General features: G+C 34.5%; 1 protein-coding gene across 1 annotated transcript; it reads right to left on the bottom strand.

Annotated features, from left to right (window-relative positions):
- Positions 1 to 3,689: 3,689 nt before the first annotated feature.
- On the bottom strand, positions 3,690 to 19,287 carry LOC110287849 (vomeronasal type-2 receptor 116-like). Its single transcript, XM_021154361.1, has 6 exons — positions 19,091 to 19,287; positions 16,003 to 16,282; positions 14,833 to 15,639; positions 13,911 to 14,138; positions 13,409 to 13,532; positions 3,690 to 4,609 (listed from the first exon to the last, which is right to left on the bottom strand). The coding sequence occupies exons 1-6, from the start codon at positions 19,285 to 19,287 to the stop codon at positions 3,690 to 3,692; spliced, it is 2,556 nt and encodes an 851-aa protein (XP_021010020.1).
- Positions 19,288 to 19,880: the final 593 nt, after the last annotated feature.

The following is a 19,880-nucleotide window of genomic DNA, read 5'->3' as shown; positions in this document are numbered from 1 at the left end:
AAAAGTTACACAGAAAAACCCTGTCTCGAAAAACCAAAAAAAAAAAAAAAAAAAAAAAAACCAACACCAGATGGATATAGTGCAGAGTTCTATCAGAACTTCAAATGAGACATAATTCCAATTCTCCTCAAACTATTCCACAAGATAGAAACAGAAGTTATTCCACCCTATTCATTCTATGAAGCCACAATTACTCTGATACCTAAACCACACAAAGATTCAACAAAGAAAGAGAACTTCAAACCAATTTCCATTATGAATATTGGTGCAAAAATACTCAATAAAATCCTCACAAACCGAATACAAGGACACATCAAAATGATCATCCATCATGACCAAGTAGTTTTTATCCCAGGGATGCAAGGATGGTTTAACATAAGGAAATCCATCAACATAATTCACTATATAAAGAAACTCAAAGAAAAAACAACACATTATCATCTCGTTAGATCCATAGAAAGCATTTGACAAAATCCAACACCCATTTATGATAAAAGTCATGGAAAGATCAGGAATTCATATCCCATACCTAAACATAATAAAAGCAATCTACAGCAAACCAAAAGGCAACAACAAACTCAATGGAGAAAAACTTGAAGCAATCCCACTAAAATCAGGGAGTAGACAAGGCTGCCCACTATCTCCCTACCTATGCAATATAGTACTTGAAATCCTACCCAGAGCAATTTGACAACAAAAGGAGATAAAGAGTACAAACTGTAAAGGTAGAAGTTAAAATATTACTTGCAGATGATATGATAGTATATGTAAATGCTCCTAAAATTCCACCAGAGAACTCCTAAACCTGATAAACAGCTTCATTGAAGTAACTGGATATAAAATAAACTCAAACAAATCAATTGTCTTTCTCTACACAATGGATAAATGGGCTGAGACAGAAATTAGGGAAACAACACACTTCACAATTGTCCTAAATATTATAAAATACCTTGGTGTGACTCTAGCTAAGGAAGTGAAAGATCAGTATTATAAGAACTTCAAGTCTCTGAAGAAAGAAATTGAAGAAGATCTCAAAAGATGGAAAAATTTCCATGCTCATGGATTTGCAGGATTAATATCGTCTAAATGGCTATCGTGCTGAAAGCAATCTACAGATTCAATGCAATCCCCATCAAAATTCCAGCTCAATTCTTCACTGTTTTAGAAAGGGAAATTTACAAATTCATCAGGGAAAAAAAATCTAGGATAGCTTAAACTATTCTCAACAATAAAAGAACCTCTGGTTCAATCACCATGCCTGACCTCAAGCTGTATTACAGAGCTATTTTGATAAAAACTGCATGGTACTGGTACAGTGAAAGACAGGTAGATCAATAGAATAGAATTGAAGATCCAGAAATGAACCCATACACCTATTGTCACTTGATCTTTGACAAAGGAGCTAAAATTATCCAGTGGAAAATGATAGCATCTTCAACAAAAGGTGCTGGGTCAATTAGTGGTTAGCATGTAGAAGAAAGCAAATTGAACCATTCTTATGTTCTTGTATGAAGCTCAAGTCTAAGTGGATCAACGATCTCCACATTAAAAACAGAGACTCTGAAGCTTATAGAGGAGAAAGTGGGGAAATGCCTTGAAGACATAGGCACAGGGGAAAAATTTCTGAACAGAACAGCAATGGCTTCTGCTATAAGAGCAAGAATCACTAATGGGACCTCATAAAATTGCAAAGCTTCTGTAAGGCAAAAGACACTGTGAAAAAGACAAAAAGGCCATTAACAGATTGGGAAAGGATCTTTCTCAATCCTAAATCAGATGGGAGACTTATATCTAATATTTACAAAGAGCTCAAGATGATGGACTCCAGAAAAATCAAATATCCCTATTGAAATATGGGGTACAGAGCTAAACGAAGAATTCTCAACTGATATACTATCTTTATGGAAACCAATGATATACTTTAAAAGCACATGCATTTAGAATTATGAATTTAGAAGAGATTTTCAATAGCTTAATAAAAGGTAGATTATTCAGATCTATACTCATGGAATAATTCATGTCCACCATGTATTTGGTTCATGAGAATGACAAAATAATTATATAGAGTATTTGAGGACTAGACAGATGTAAATGATATTGCTTTTTCAGTTACACTGTAGTACTTAATCTTACATTTCTTTTATAAACATAACTAAAATACTAATTATTTTAAATTTTTATTCTTTATTCAGGGTACCCTTGCCCAATGTCAAACTTTACTCTTAGCTTTTATGCACATTCAAATTACAGGATCTTTCCTTTCTCTTCACATAAAATCCATCTAAGGTATTCCATCTAAAAATTCGCAGAAATGATGAAAAATTTAGGGCAAAATTCATGAAAAGTAATATTGGGAATTCAGCTTCAAATTATAGATGACATGTGAATTGTACCTAGTGAATAATTCAAATTATTTCAATTATTACATAAACTTATAAATTATAAGTAATTATGAAATTTCACAATAATTTAATTGTGACATAATAATAGTCATTCCAACTTTCCCTATATTGCTTCTATCACTTTTCAATACAAACTTCTCCCAAAGTTTGGCTTTGTTTTTTGATAATTCATTATGTATAGTTAGTGATGCTAGACTGCAAAGATTTAGGGCCATTTACTAGACAGTATATATTCTAGCATTAACCATGTCCTCAAAAAAATAATGAGTTTTCCTTCAAAATGCCCTCTCTACTTATAGTTTAAAGAATGTTGGAGGAGACCTAAATAAGGTCTTCTGAATTTATGCCAGTGTTTTCAATTTTTGATATTTTGGAGATTTTGTTTAGTAATTAGAATTTCAAGAGCAGCATCCTATTATAAAGATAGAATATCCCAACACTTCTAAGTGATTGGCCCTTAGTTTGTCTGCCACCTATGACTTGAAATTTTCCAAGACTTGATCTTGAAGCTGGTTTACTAAAGGTGGAGCACCCGATCTGTTATTCTTTGTAGTTTAAACCATTGTGCATTTCTTAACTACTTGCTATATGTTATATGATTAATTACCTATGACTACGTTTAAGAAAAGTCTATGTCCTAAAATATAAACATCAATACAAGGATATGCATTTTAAAGAATGGACACTTAGCAAAATAACAACAGATTTATATGGATTTGTATATATCCTCATTCATGAGGCTTATAGCAGAATTACAGTATAAGTTATGGAGTATCATCATTATGATCAGAATTAAAATTGAAACAGAAAGCAGTGATAACATAAATTTTTATCATCCCATATCCTGGAATATCATGTTACACAGAAAATTTTTAATTGTTCTTTATAAAATTCTTTGCAGACCTAGAAAATATAAGAGGATTCCTTCATAATTTCTACATGTATATACTATCAACATGGCAATATTTTTTTCTAGAAAGTAACAATTTCACAAAATTAATACAGGTAGGTTGATAATACATGAAATAATTTGCAAACCCAAATACCACTTTTAGATACCTGATAGTTTGATAATAAAAATAAACTGGAACTAGAGGTATAAAAGTGTCTAATTACAAAGTTTATTCAACAAACTGAGGTCCAGGTCATGTATTTGAATTTTATTATACAGCATATGTTCTATATTGTTTACGTGATAAAATTTCATATTTCAACATAATACTTGAGGAATAGAAGCAGCTTTGTAAAAATGTAGAAAATTTTGGTATAGTATATAAGTGATTAAATTTAACTTATATATTCAGCTTTTGCATGTGGTTTCCTGAACTTTTGAAAAGAATTTATGTGTGGTCTTAATAAAATAATGTAGCATTTAGGGGCAAAAATGCAAAGAAGCAGCCCTGCACTTGATGCCAAGATACAGAACACTTCCACAGCAACCATAGTCTTGCCTTTGGTGCTATGGTAGACAGGGATGAAAGTGATCCAGACACTGCAGAACACCAGCATGCTGAATGTCAAGAGCTTGGCTTCATTGAATGTATCAGGCAGATTCCTGGCCAAGAAAGCTACAGTGAAACTTGCTAGAGCAACAGAGCCCATGTATCCAAGGACACAGTAGAAGGCAATCACTGAACCTTTGTTGCAAACAATGATGATGTGGCCATGTACCACTTGAACATCAGCATCAACAAATGGAGGAGAAGTTCCCAGCCAAATTCCACAAAGAATCAGCTGAATCATGGTGCATATGAGAATGATATATTTGGGTGCCCCTGACACAAGCAGCCACCGCATTCTTCTTCCTGGAATGGTTATCTTGAATGCTAGTAGAACAGTAATTGTCTTAGCCAAGATAGTAGAGGTAGCCACAGTGAAAGCAATAGCAAAAGTGGTTTGCTGAAGGATACAGATGACCATAGTGGGATGACCAATGTAAAGAAAGGAACAGATAAAACAAAATACGAGGGAGATGAGTAGTACATAGCTGAGAGTTTGGTTATTGGCTTTGACTATGGGAGTTTCTCGGTGTTTCAGGAAGATGCAGAGTACAACAGATGTAAGGACAGAGAAGCATAGAGCAGAGCCAGCCAGAGCTTTTCCCAAAGGGTCTCTATAATCTAAAATAGACACAACTTTTTGGAGGCAAAGAGTATGGTCTTCATTTGCATATTGATCTTCTCGACACTTCACACACTGATCCATGTCTAGTATAGAAAGGAAAGTGTTATCAGAAATATTTATTATCATTTACAAGATATACTGAGTTAATGCATTGGAAAAGTCATAGCTAAATTAGACTTGCATCTTGTGGTATAGGTTAATTTAAATGTGGAACCTGCATAGCATTTGATATAAATTTTAATTCTTGTCAACTTTATGCAAGATTTGCTTATAATTATTTTATATATTCAAAATATTTATAGCATATTTCAAAAACTCATACATCATATAATTTTCATGTTTCCACTATTATATATCTTAGATTGATCATTCAAGGAAACAAACTTTTATAATTAAATCATGCTCTAAATTATGTAAAAATAACTAATAATGGGCTGTGTCCATACATCTTACTGTTTAAAGACCAGCAATTCTTTTGTTCTACATTATAATTTTGCAATTCTAATATCAAATAAAATAGATTTTCATTGAAAAGTTATTATAAAAAATAAAAGAAAGAAAAAAGAAGGAAAATAATGAATACCAGATACTGATTAAAGGTAAAATCCAGAAGGAGGACCACTTGAACATCTTGAATATTTCTGCCCCAAAAGCAAGGGCACCCACATATGTAAAAGAAACATAAGGAAGATTAAAGTACACATTGAACCTATCTTACACAATAATAAGAGACTTTGACACTTCACTCCTGCCAATGGACAGATTATGGAAACACAAATTAAACAGAGACAACATTGAAACTAAGAGAAGGTATAAATCTAATGGAGTTAATACATATCTACAGACCATTTCATGCTGAAAGAAGGAATATACCTTCTCAGAACCTCATGGTAACTTCTCAAATAAAAACCATATAATTGGACACAAAACAAATGTCAACCAATAAAAGAAAACTGAAATAATCGCATGCATTCTATCATATCAGCACAGACCAATGCTGCACTTCCACAAAACAGAACAACAGGAAGCCCACATATACATGGAAGCTAAACAACTAGCTACACAATGATAAATTAGTCAAGGAATAAATAAAAAAAGAAATTAAAGAGGATTTAGAATTTAATGAAAATGAAAGCAAAAACATACCAAAACTTATGGGCCACAGTGAAGGCCATGGTAAGCAGAATATTCATACCTCTGAGTGCTTCCAAAAAGAATTTGTCAAGAACATATTCTAGCAGCCTAACAACATGTCATAAATCTCAAGAACAAATCGAAGCAAATATATATAAGAGGAGTAGACAATAGATAATAATCAAACTCAGCGATGAAGTTATTCAAATAAAAACAAAGAGATCTATTCAAAGAATCAAAAAAAAACATCAGATGGGACATTGAGAAAATCAACAAGATAGATAAACCCTTAGCTAGAATAATCAGAGGGCACAGAGACCATATTCAAATTAACAAAATCAGAAATGAAGATAGAGATATAACAACAGAAACTGAAAAAATTAAAAACTTGCCAAATCTTACTACAAAAGCTTATACTCAATAATGTTAGAAAATCTAGACAAATTGGATAATGTTTTAGATACCAGATGCCAAAGTTAAATTAGTATCAGAAAGCATTAAACAGTAAAGCAACAGCCAAGGAAATTGAATCAGTCAATCAAAGTCTACAAAGCATAAAATCCCCAGGACCAATTGGTCTTTGGGTAGAATTCATTCAGACCTTAAGAAAAGACCTAAAATCATTACTTCTCATATTCTTTCATAAAAAAGATACAGGAGAAACACTACCTAGTAAATTCTATGAATCTACAGCTAAACCGATACCTTCATCACACAAAGACACAAAAAAGAAAGAGAACTTAAATCCATTTTTCTTCATGAACATTGATATAAAAATACTCTATAAAATTCATGCGATCTGAATACAAGAATATATCAAAATGATCATTCACTCTGATCAAGAAGACTTCATCCCAGTAATGCAGGGTTGGTTCAACATATGGATATTCATCAACACAATATAATATAATATATTAAAAAACTGCAATAAAAACCCACAATGTGATCATTTCATTAGATTCTGAAAAAGGCATTGACAAAATAAAAGAGCCCTTTGTGATAAAAGTATTGGAGAAACCTGGAAATCAAGGGCCATACCTAAATATAATAAATGCAATGTAGAGCAATCCTATGGCCAACATCCCACTAAATATAGAGAAACGTGAAGCAATCCCACTAAAATCAGGGACAAGACAAGGCTGTCCACTCTCCCCCATCTATTCAATGTAGGACTTGAAGGTCCAGCCACAGCAGTTGAGATAAAATAAGATAAAATGAGATAAAAATATTACAAAATCAAAAGGAGGGAGTAGAGATATCAGTACTTTCAGATGATATGATAAAGCAGCGAGGGGCACATGAGGAAAGGCCTCAGTTCTCAGGAGACTTATTTCATCTCCAAGAGCTCTTTCAAACACCAGCCAGTGGCAAAGACCCGGTAACTGTTGATGAAACTACAAAAATAGCTCTGCAGTTTCCACAACCAGGACATACCATAAACCCAGCAAGCATGAAGAGACAGTCCAACATGAGTCTCATGAAAGACATGAGAGAATTTCCATACTTGAAAAACAAACACAGTCACAAGGCAGAGACACAGGCACACCAGCACCAATGCAGGAAGAAAATGGCACCACAGCCATTATGGAAACTCCAAAGCAGAAACTGGATTTCATAGGAAATTCAACAGGACATAAGAGGAGGCCACGGACACCCAAGAACAGGGCTCAGCCCCTAGAAGACCTGGATGGCTTCTAAGAACTCTTCCAAACACCATCTGGTGCCAGTGACCCTATGAGCATTGAAGAAAGTGCAAAGACGTCTTTGGAATCTTCACAAGCAGAACCAGTCAGAACCCCAGCAAGCACAAAGAGACGGTCTAAGATGAGTCTCATGAAAGTGGATATGAAAGACCTTTCCATACTTGAGAAACAAACACAGTCACGAGGCAGAGTCCCAGGCACACCAGCACCAGTGCAGGAAGAAAATGTCTGCACAGCCTACATGGAAACTCCAAAGCAGAAACTGGATAATGCACAGAAGAGATGCCAAAAAAAAAAAAAAAAAGAAAGAAAGAAAGAAAAGAAAAGAAAAGAAAAAGAAACCTATGAAAGAAGTCCTATATGTGATAAACAACTTCAGGAAAAGTGACTGGATGCAAAACTAACTCAAACAGATAACGAGCCTTCCTCTTCTAAAAGAATAAATGTGCTGAGAAAGAAATTAGCTAAACCATGCTAATCTCTGTATTGTTCCAATTTTAGTGTATGTGCTGCCAAAGCAAGCACTCTGGAAATCAGTCTGGCGGTTGCTCAGAAAATTGGACATAGTACTACCGAAGGATCCCACAATACCTCTCCTGGACATATATCTAGAAGGTGTTCCAACCGGTAGGAAGGACACATGCTTCACTATGTTTATAGCAGCCTTATTTATAATAGTCAGAAGCTGGAAAGAACCCAGATGCCCCTCAACAGAGGAGTGGATACAGAAAATGTGGTACACAGTTACACAATGGAGTACTACTCAGCTATTAAAAAGAATGAATTTATGAAATTCCTAGGCTAATGGATGGACCTGGAGGGCATCATCCTGAGTGAGGTAACACAATCACCAAAGAACTCACACAATATGTATTCACTGATAAGTGGATATTATCCCAGAAACTTAGAATACCCAAGATATAAGATACAATTTGCTAAATGCCTGAAACTCAAGAAGAATGAAGACCAAAGTGTTGACACTTTGCCCCTTCTTAGAATTGGGAACAAAACATCCATGGAAGAAGTTACAGAGACAAAGTTTGGAGCTGAGAGGGAAGGATGGACCAACTAGAGACCGCCATATTCAGGGGTCCAGCCCATAATCAGCTTCCAAACGCTGACACCATTGCATACACTAGCAAGATTTTGCTGAAAGGACCCAGATATAGCTGTCTCTTGTGAGACTATGCCGGGGCCTAGCAAACACAGAAGTGGATGCTTACAGTCAGCTATTGGATGGATCACAGGGCCCACAATTGAGGAGCTAGAGAAAGTACCCAAGAGCTAAAGAGATTTGCAACCCTATAGGTGGAACAACAATATGAACTAACCAGTACACCCCCTGAGCTCTTGTCTCTAGCTGCATATGAATCAAAAGATGGCCTAGTTGGCCATCAGTGAAAGAGAGACCCATTGGTCATGCAAACTTTATATACCTCAGTATAGGGGAACGCCAGGGCCAAGAAGTGAGAGTGGGTGGGGGAGTGTGTGGGGGACTTTTGGGATAGCATTGGAAATGTAAATGAAATAAATACCCAATTTTAAAAAAAAGATAAAAAAACTCAGTTGACAGCAGATGCTTACAAGGTTTTGGAGAAAGAGGGACACTCTTCCATTGCTGCTGGGATTGTGAGATGGTACAACCACTGGAAATAAGCTTGGTGTTTTCCCAGAAAATTGGAAATAAATTTACCTGAGGCCCCAGTATTACAGCTCTAGGGCAAATGATCCTCTAACATATAGCAAGGACACATGCTCCACTAAACTCTTAGCAGCCTTATTTATAATAGATAGAAGCTGGAAACAAACTAGAGGTACTCTCAACAGAGGAATGAGTACATTAAATGTGATATATTTGCACAATGGAATACTACTTAACGATTAAAAACAAAGACTTCACAAAATTCACAAATCAATGGATGGAATGTGAAAATATCAGCATTGTTAAATAACCCAGTCAAAAATAACACACACATACGCACGCACAAACACACACACACATACACACACACACACACACACACACACACACACACACACACACACACATGACATGGAATCTATGAGTGGATATTATCAAAAAAGAACCTGAAGAATTCCCACTATACACCTCTTATACCAAGTGAAAACCAAGAAGAAAGAAGACCACACCAATGTGTGGAAGCTACAGTCCTACTCAGATGGGGGAATTAAATAAACTTTGGAAGTAGAGGGAGAGAGTAATTAGGAAAGGAGGGAGGAAGGGGTAGGGAAAAAAGGGAACAGGTCATCTAATTACTGAGATAGAGGAAAAGTACAGACATTCATGAATCTTAAAGAAGAGTAACAATTGGGGAGGGTAACTGGGTGTAGCCACTAGAAACATCCAGATGCTAGGAACTCAAGCGATTCCCAGTATACAAGGGGGAGGACATTATCTTAAATACCCAAAAAAATTAGAGATAGAACCTACAGAGTCCACATCTAGTGGATAGGCATGGACTCCGGTTGAACAATGGTGCCACACACCCATATCCAAAATTTTAATCCTGAATTCTGCTTGTTAAACAAATGCTAAGAGTGTGTGCTGGCAGGAGTGTGATATACCTGTCTAGTGAGACGCTCTGCCCGAACCTGACAAATACAGAGACAGAGAGGTTCAGAGTTAACAATTGGACTTAGCAGAGGCTCCCCAATGGAGGAGTTAGAGAAAGGACTAAAGGAGATTTGAGGGTTTGCAACACCATAGGAAGAGCAATATTATTAGTACACATGGAGGGGACAATGGCTCTAGCCATATATGTAGCAGAGGCTGGTTTTGTAGGGCACCAATGGGAGGAAAAGCCCTTGGCCTTGTGAAGCCTCATTTCTCCAGTGTAGAGAAATGCCAAGGTAGGAAGACAGGGGTAGTTGTGTGGAAAGGGAAACATCCCAATAGAAGCAGGTTTGGGAGATGAAATAGAAGCATTCTGGGGGAAAACAGGAAAGGGGATAACATTTGCAATGGAAAGAAAGGAAAAATCCAATAAAAATATTAACATGTTATAACCAAATTTAAATATAAATTATTATTATTATTATTATTATTATTATTGTTGTTGTTGTTGTTGTTGTTGTTGTTGTTGTTGTTGTTAATTATAACGCAAGCCATTACGCATATTGGGCCAAAAGGAATATACCTTCATCGCTGATGTGAGTGTAAATCAATACGGAAATTACTAAGAAAATTGGGATTAGATTTATTACCAAAATCAGCTTTAACACTCATACATATGCACCCAAATATGTTTACATAACCGCAACAGCACTTGTTTATTATGATCTTTTTAGTTTTATTGAAAAGAACCAGAAAATGAAAACAACCTAAATGCACTTCAACTCAATAAAGGATAAAGAAAATATACTACACCTACACAGTGCAGGATGACTCAGCTGTTTAAAATAAAATGACTTTATGAAATTTTGTTTAGAATGGATGGAACAAAAAAGAAGTCAACATGAATAAAATAACCCAATGACCGAAAGCAAATATTGTATGTATTGGCTCAAAATTAGACCATTGTTGTTAAATAAATGATAAGAAGCTACAATACACAACAAGCCCAGAGAGCTATGTACAGAAGAAGTCTCAGCAGTAAAAGGTGCATCTCTCTGGGAAGAAAAATATATCATATTTGTTATTGAAGATCAAGAAGAAAGGAAAGAAATTGATCTTTTGCAGGTTATGGAGAGAGCAGATGGAGACAAAAAGCAGGACTTGGAAGGTATTTCATGGGCACTGTGGAAATACAGTTCAGTGAAAATCACCTGGATGTATAAAGATGATCCTATTGAGAACTTCTCTTAACAAGTATACAGAGACTGAACATGCCATCTTTGGTAACTAGGCCATTGGTATGAAGTAATAAATTCGGCTGTCTTTTTGGCTGAGTGGTTACCATGAAAGTCCCTAAACGAGACAGAGTGATGCTAGAACAGAAGGTCATCATTTGAAACTTAATTGTGTCCCTCCATTGCTGAGGACAGTTTCCTCGCAGGTTACTGAACATAAGGAGTATAGCTCATGTGGGGTAGAATCTAGAATTCACCCATATTACAGTCTCTTTGCCATGATCAGGCATACTTCAGGCTATGACAAAACTAGACCTCATGTTACCACTAAATTGTCATTTGTGAAGTGCAAATCAAAGAATCCTGAGATACCACTTTACACCTAAGAGAATGGATATAATTTTAAAAAATATCTCAAGTCATGGAACATGATGTCAAGACCATGTGCAAACAGAAAAAGCTCCTCTATTGCTGGTGGCAGTGTAAATTTGTACAAGCACCTTGGAAATCAATTTGATATTTTCTCAGAAAACTAGGAATACTTATACTTCATGACCAAGCTATACCACTCCTGTTATATACCCCAAAGATGCCCCACTCCACCACAGAGAGACTTGTTCAACTATGTTAATCTCAGCTTTATTCATAATACCACAAAAAAAAGAAACAAGCAAGATTTCCCTCAACTGAAGAAATCACAAAAAATGGGGCATACCTACACAAAACAATAATATTCATCTAGGAAAACCCCCATATCTTGAAATATAAATGGAATTTTAGTATATCTTCCTGACTGAGAGAGGCCAGAGCAAAAGAAAACACATGGCTCTTATGTACTCATTTACATGTAGATATTAGCCATAAATTTCAGCATAAACATGCTACAATCCACTGGCCCCCAAACATGGGGTAATAAAGTGTTTCCAAATGAGGATATACAAATATTACACAGAAGATGCAACTAAATAGTCTTAGGAAGTCAATTAAGATATAAAACGTTTTGAAGGGGGAGCTAGGGGGCAAGCGGATGGTAAAAAACTATGATGTGAGGGCATCAGAGAAACATGGGAGTGAGAATAGCAATTGAGATGGGCTGCTCAGGGATGAGCTGGAGTCCTGGAAAAGGTAAGAATACAGGGAATATACAGTGATCACTCTAAGGATCTAAGCAGATAGGGATATAGAAACTTAATTGGCTACCTTCTATAGATAGGCACAACTTCAAGAGAAAGGAAAGTGACATCATCAATCTATCCAGGGAACCTTCAGTCAATACATGTGATGACTATTTACAGGGGTAAAGATGTAGCTGTCTGTGGGAACCAATGATTTTCCCAAATTTTATGATGGAGCCACAGTGTGCCACTATTAATTGTACTGTTATGCTTGTAAACAGGAATGTAGCAGAACTGTCTCCTGGGGGGCTTCATGTAAGAGCAGGTGTAAATAGATAGAAAAACCAACAGTAACTATCAGGATGAGTTTATCGAGTATTCTATAAAGTGTGAAATAGACATAGGTGAGCTAGAAGAGTCAAGAACACTACAAGAACACCTACAGCATCAAATAACCTGGACCTCTAGGAATTCATAACGACTAGACCGCCAACTGGGGAGCATGCCATGACTGGAACTAGGTTCCCTAAACACAAATAGCAAATGTACTGCTTGTTCTTCATCTGGGTCCTGTCACAAGTAGAGCAAAATTTATCTCCATCTTTGAGACCTGCCATAGGATTTAATTCCCCTACTTGAGCTGCCACATTGGGCTTTGGCACTAGTGCTGATTTGAACATATAGCATGGTGGAAGAGAATTCAAGAGGAAGCTGTCCTTCTCTAATTGGAAGGATACAGTATATGAGAGGGATGAATTTGTAAGAATGGGACTGGTGGTAGAGGAGAGACTGGGGATGTAAGTAGACTGTAAAGTGAATAAAGGTAAAATATTGTAAATATTCCTTTTTTATAAATTGAAAAGCAAAAACATATCATAACGCAATCAGCATTCTTAAGTGTCCTACAGAAATATTTAGGAAAAATATTGTTTTCCAGGGATCTAGAATAATGAGACAAAAATACAGATCAAGAGAGAGTTTATTCTTTTAAAAAACAGTATATCTGAAGATTTTTACTTTTTAATGTGATATACATTTTACTTTCCACAATGGACTTTGAGAACTATGTTAATATCGGAGAAAAATTCAATCTGAATATTTTGATAAATTATAACCTTACTTGTCATGTTGGAAATTTCATTTTCAAGGCAGGGGTTACAAACAAAACAGCAGATATCCTTTTCTTCCTGAGAGGATTTTCTGAGTCCTGGTCTGCAAGGCATACTACATATTGAGGGAAGAATCTGTGAAAAATTATATGCATTATAAAAATAAGTACAATATCATTATGGACAAGCATCCAGTTATTCATGCTACAGAGATCCAATGAAGACCTGGTTTAACACACATATATTCAATTTTACTATTTTGTATTTTTACAGATAAAATGTATGTCTGCGTAATGATTTATATATTAAGAAATACCTAAAAGCTGGGTGTGGTGGCAAATGCCTTTATACCCAGCAATGGTGAGGCAGAGGCAGGCAGATTTCTGATTTTGAGGCCAGCCTGGTCTACAAAGTGAGTTCCAGGACAGCCAGGGCTACACATGGCAAAGCAAAAGAGGTGGATATTTTTGGTAATTGTGCTACAGTTAAGCATTAAAGTTATGACTTAAATACCTGATCCACATCTATTACCCACTCCATCATTTCCTTAGACATATATAACTGTTGACGACTTGGCAGATGACCTGAAAATCTTCCTATTTTCATTTTAAGTCCATAATCATTTTGAAAATCCATGATATAGAAAATGTCATACTCTGTATCCTGTTTCAAATTCTGGTTCATGTTGACTAGGTCTCCAGCAGGATTTACAAATTGTAAGGTCTTCAGAATAGAAAACATCTAAAACACATTTGTCATTTTGGATTCAACTAGGCTTCCGCATTAGAACAGAAAGTATTACATTTAGAACATTCCCGATTATTATTATCCTTTCCAAAAACCTAACGTCATGAGAAGTATTCAGAATTAGACACAAAAATAAATTTCATGTGGATGTAAAGGTAGTTCCACATTGTTTACTAATAAAATTTTCTTGCTGGATTTGGAGCTTTAAAACCTACAGTCCTGATTTTTATGCTTGGAGAGTAATGATATGTTCTCTACGGTTTTTTTGCCACTTGAGTAATTTGATCACAGTTAATGGAATAGAAATTATTAATCAGTGAAATTAATGGAAAACTACTTGATAGTATCTGGGATCTATTTAGTAACTTGAGTAGCAACATTTGAATAACATAAAAGACAAGTAATTTACTTATTTCTATTTAAGAATTTCATAAGAAAAATTAATACGTGAGACTCATGTGGAATAAATATCTTGAAATTAATTTATGACTTAGTGAATGCTGACTTGCATACTTGTGTCAACTTTGTCATATTATATGACAGTAACATGATCTGTCAACTATGCAGTAATGGGGTACAGAACTTTGTACTTTTATGGGTGAAATTTCTTATTGACATGGCTTTAGACCATGTGGTTCTATTAAAGAACTCAAACCATATAAATGCCATTTAGTGTAATACTCATTACCTTCCAGGTGTCAAATTCAAGTTTTTTCCCAGCATTATTTGGCCACATGTCTACTTGTTGCAGAAGCATCTCATGGAGTGAATGGGCCACAGCATATATAGCATTGTATAAGTTATAGCATGTATCACTCATGGCCATTCCAAGTGGTGTCATGAATAACCATTTAAATACAATTTTGGTTGGACAATTCTTCAGCTTCTTACAATTAGATGGTGGCAAAGAACATCTAAAATATGTCCACCATAGTTTGGCAAAGGAAAATTCACTGCTGTAATTTGAAGGGTGTATTGTTTGGATAAATTGTTGAAAACCAGATATTTCAGGTTTCTGGTGTGAAAAAATGAATGTCCCAGAGGAGGAATATAGCATGAAATCTCCTAGATTTGTGATCATATCAAATTGTGACACACTAACCCAGATTCTAAAAATGCCTTTGGATTTACACAAATGGAGGACAATATCTATGGGAGAGGTGTAGTCTCCATACACTATCACAACTTTTGCTGAAGACATTACAATTCTGTTAAAATACCTTTGAAACTCTTTACGGGCCATGCTATGCTCAGTTAGGATAGTAATCGCAAATGATAAACAGACAATGTGTTTTTGCATTTCTCCTCTCAATTTAGAAAGGAATTGAATTCCATGGTCATCATTTGTAATCATCGCTCCTATCCAGTTCCATTTGAAATGAACCATTAGGGACACCATGGCTAGTGGTAGAGATGTGTCCTTTGGAGATATCTGGTAAAGGTGAGGAAAGTGCTCATTATCACTCAAAGAAAGATGAAAATGACCGCAGAAAAGCTGAAAAAATACAGAACATAGGCAACAGTATGAACATGATGTAGACTGTGCTTGAGCTGAGTGTATTCATTCTAGAAAGTGTTTATTCTTCATCTCATTATTACAATTGTATCCAACCATTTTTGATTCTGTAAACAATAAAAGTATGCTGAGTCTTTTGATATAACATTTCACAATGCTGCTGCCTCCCATTCCCATTTATGATAAATTGTGTTTTTTTGGCACAAAACATATCTATGTATTTATGCTTGGTAGATCATAATAAACAGAAGCTGTTCATCTGCTTTTTTAACTGCCTTCTTACTGAGAAAGACTCTTTGTTGTGAGAAAGTATTTCCTTAAAATTAATCCAACTAGACTTACCTCAGGAATGCTATACATGAACATGAGTGGTCCTAGTCTTGTAGTTACTGCCCATATAGGAGCTGTAAATATAATTAAATATCTTCTCTCATCTGTGCAGAAGTAATTAGGAATAAATTCCTTAGTTTGCAAAGCCAAACCTGTTTTTTCACCATCTTTTTGTAGGACACATTCAATATTAACTACCATAGAAATGTTAGGTAAAATATGGAAGTTCATATTTATTTCTTCCAAGGCAAGATAAACAGAGAAAATCAAATGGTTGGTCTTAGGGGTCACCCTGAAAACAGAGCAATAGAGAATAAAATTTCTAAAACTGTATAAGCAAGAGCCAGAAAAATCCTAGCATAGAGAAAGGAAATCAACACAAAAATGTGACAGTCATGTACTGGTTTTAACTGGCAGAAAAAGGAATATAGCATAGGTTTACATTAAATTCTCTAAATTCCTAAAAAATAAATTTCTGTTGTTTTATACAGCCTATAAACACAAATCATAAGGCTATCACCAGCCTTCTTCTCCATGTTCATAATGATGTCATAGGTTATGTTTAGATCTAATCAGAAGAAAAATGATCACATTGCACTTTCTCCTATAATCCATATTTCTCTAACTTTAATGCTGTTACTCAAAAATATCTACAACACAACATTAAAATTTTTACTAGTAGGTATTTAAGCCGAGAATCTCTTCGTACTTCTAATAGTATATCCATGCAAGTTTCCTATTTGAGATTTAAATTTGTGTTAAGTTTTATTTTATCTCTAGCATCATGGTCATGTTTTGGAGAATCCTAATTTATTTACATTAGTATAATATTTGTTTTGCAAGTAGATCACAAACAATGTAGGTACAACAGTACTCTAATATATTACTTCTAAAAATAACTGGCTTATGTAACTGTGCAGTCATGTTTATATTAATGATATAAATGTCCAAGTATTGGTTACAAATTAACAGTGAATAGCTGTACAACAATCTCTTTTGTGTAGGCACAATGGAGCATAAGAAACATACATTGTTTTGGAACCATATCTTCTATGTAATTAAAATGATTTATAGGAAATTATAAATAATTATTCTACTCTGTTACACACACACACACACACACACACACAAACACACACACATTTGATCATGACCACATTAAAATTTAAATACTGAGTCTTGTAGGCATCCAAAGTTTATGTTCTACATAAAACTTTACCTTTTGTTGTTACAGACTAGATAGGAAATTATTGTCTTGATATTTTTTTCTTATTAATAGTAAGTAAAAAGAAATCAAAACACTTCTTTAGATCTCCCTCCTTCTGAACCACCTGAAAATACATAGAGTGCAAATTCATGGAGTCTAAATTGTTAGAGTTCTGGACATAAAACTTTGCATACTTTTGAACGAGAACATTTAGACATATTGATTCTGCTAGAAGAATTTGAATTTAAATTAAATGTATAAAAAATCATTTACTTACATAAGACAAGACTTATCTGAAAGAGTATCTAGCTTATCACAGGTTTATGGGAGATGTGCAAATGTGTTTCTGAAGATGTTCTTGTTCACACAACTCTCCTACATTCTTTCTCATTTATAGCTGAGCATTTGCATTTCTGGTTCATCTCTTCCATCCTACATTTTACCGTGAATGTTGATTTTTATTATTAAATACTCATTTTCTCTATTATATAAACACATGGCTTCAACCATTTCTTCTAAATATTTTCTTTGATCTAATCCATAGACAAAAATACTGTTTACCTCCATTTTTATTTTATTCTTATACATTCTATTTAAAAGTGAATAGAATCTTTGCCTAAGGGAGTCAATGTCACTGTACTAATCTCTCTCTCCTGTTCTCTGACTCATAAACACACACACACGCACACACACACACATGTATATATGTACATATCTATGTATATAAATATTATACCATTTTAACTATGATATTATTAAAATTTTTAAATCTTTTAAAAAATAAATGTCCTACAACATGGTGGAGAAATTATCACAATTTCTTCAATTAAAATCTCAAATACAGAAACTCCATTTAAAAATATATATTACATAAAAAGTATATAAATTTTAATAAAGTACATTCAATTCCCATAAATACAAACACATTGAATGTTATTAGAAAAACAGAAATAAATTTAAATGTTGAGTGAGTATAGTACATGTAAATAGACAGTGATAATGAGAAATAAAATTTTGAAATATGTAAACGACAGTCTTGGTAATAGAAATGTCTGGACCCATAGTAATCTTCTGTCAAATTTTATCAGGTATCACAGACAACATATTTTATTCTAGCAATTAAAAATAGAAATAGCAAGTCATAGCTTGTATGGACATCTTTTCTTGTAACAAATTAAAAAATATCTTCTGGAATAGGTAGATGATTTATAAGTTTCTAATTGATAAATTTTCTTAAACTTCTGACATTAATGCAAAAAAAAAATATATGGCAATGCCTTTAAAACATTATGTCAAAGAAATGAAACAGAAATTATTCCTTGTGAAAAAACTGTTCTCGCAGTCCTGACCTCTGCTGCAGGATTAATAGACCACAAAAATTTGAAGGTATGCTAGGTATATTATTTGAATAAAATCTGTATATCTTCTTAATACATGTAACTAATGATAAGGGCAGATACCCACATGGCTGATGTATAAGAACTGGGCATCCATTCTGACAGATGAAGTATTAGCAGACCAATAAAGACCACTATATTTTAGTCTCTATGAAATCAACCAAAAACAATGTTTGTTCCAAATTTCTCAGGTAAATTTGAAGAAAAAGTAACTTGGAAATTGGCAAGTTATGGGAATCTCTCTACTAGCAAGGTAAACACCATGTGTCATTCATTCAGCATTTACTTAGAGATTGTAACTCAAAAACGAAAAACAATAAGGGAATCATAAAACAAGGATAACTGAAAAAAATACAAGCATTGAAACATAAAATAAATTTTGGATATCTCCTCGAAAAGGAGAGCCAGAAGTCACATGGTATTATGGTCTACATCCCAGCATCTATATCTTGTCTCTAATGATAAAGTAAAATATGTAAATGAAGTGTGCACTTACTGCTTGTCCAGATTCCAACTGAAATAATCATTCTTCACATAACCATGCTTTGTGGAAATAGAAAAGGAACAATAATTTTCTGCATCTCCTAGATTATTTTTGGTATCTTTTATTCTCCAAAAGCATTTGGGGTCACTCAAATGACAAAAAATAAGGGAAATCTTTAGAAACCAGAAGACAGAGATCAAAGAAAACATCTTTATCCTGCCAGCAAGATATCTACCTGAGAAAAATGCAGCTTATACATTCAGATAGACAGAGTCTCATGTATTAATATTTTGTGAACCCATCCAGGTGACACTATTTATTACTGTACCTACTGCTAAAGGACAGATGTACTTCTCTGAGCAATTTACTTTTCAGTTCCTTGTTTGCCTCTGGAGGATTCTGTACCTACTGCTAAAGGACAGATGTACTTCTCTTAGCAATTTACTTTTCAGTTCCTTGTTTGCCTCTGGAGGATTCTTAAATAGTCTATATCCTTAGGCTCGGTATCTGAGATCATATGTTCACATAACAAATAAGGTGTAATAACTTTCTTCATGATTATCCTTTACATCCATATCACTTATGGTTACATCCATGTCAGTAGACATGAACGAACATCATTTTTGATTCCTCTTGTGCAAATTTTCTAACAAGCCTAGTTCATCAAACCAGTTTTTTTTAAATGACAATTTGAAACAGTTAACTCAGATTACATCAGGTATTCCAAATGAGCTTTGCTTCAAATTATGCCAATGGCTCCAACTGAACTCAATTTAACTCAGTAATAAACAAATTAATAATA

This window comes from Mus caroli, unplaced genomic scaffold (genome assembly GCF_900094665.2).
Source record: "Mus caroli unplaced genomic scaffold, CAROLI_EIJ_v1.1 scaffold_12727_1, whole genome shotgun sequence".
In the NCBI taxonomy this organism is placed as follows: domain Eukaryota; kingdom Metazoa; phylum Chordata; class Mammalia; order Rodentia; family Muridae; genus Mus; species Mus caroli.
Note: the sequence above shows the minus strand (reverse complement) of the source record. Positions and strands in the feature narration are given on the sequence as shown.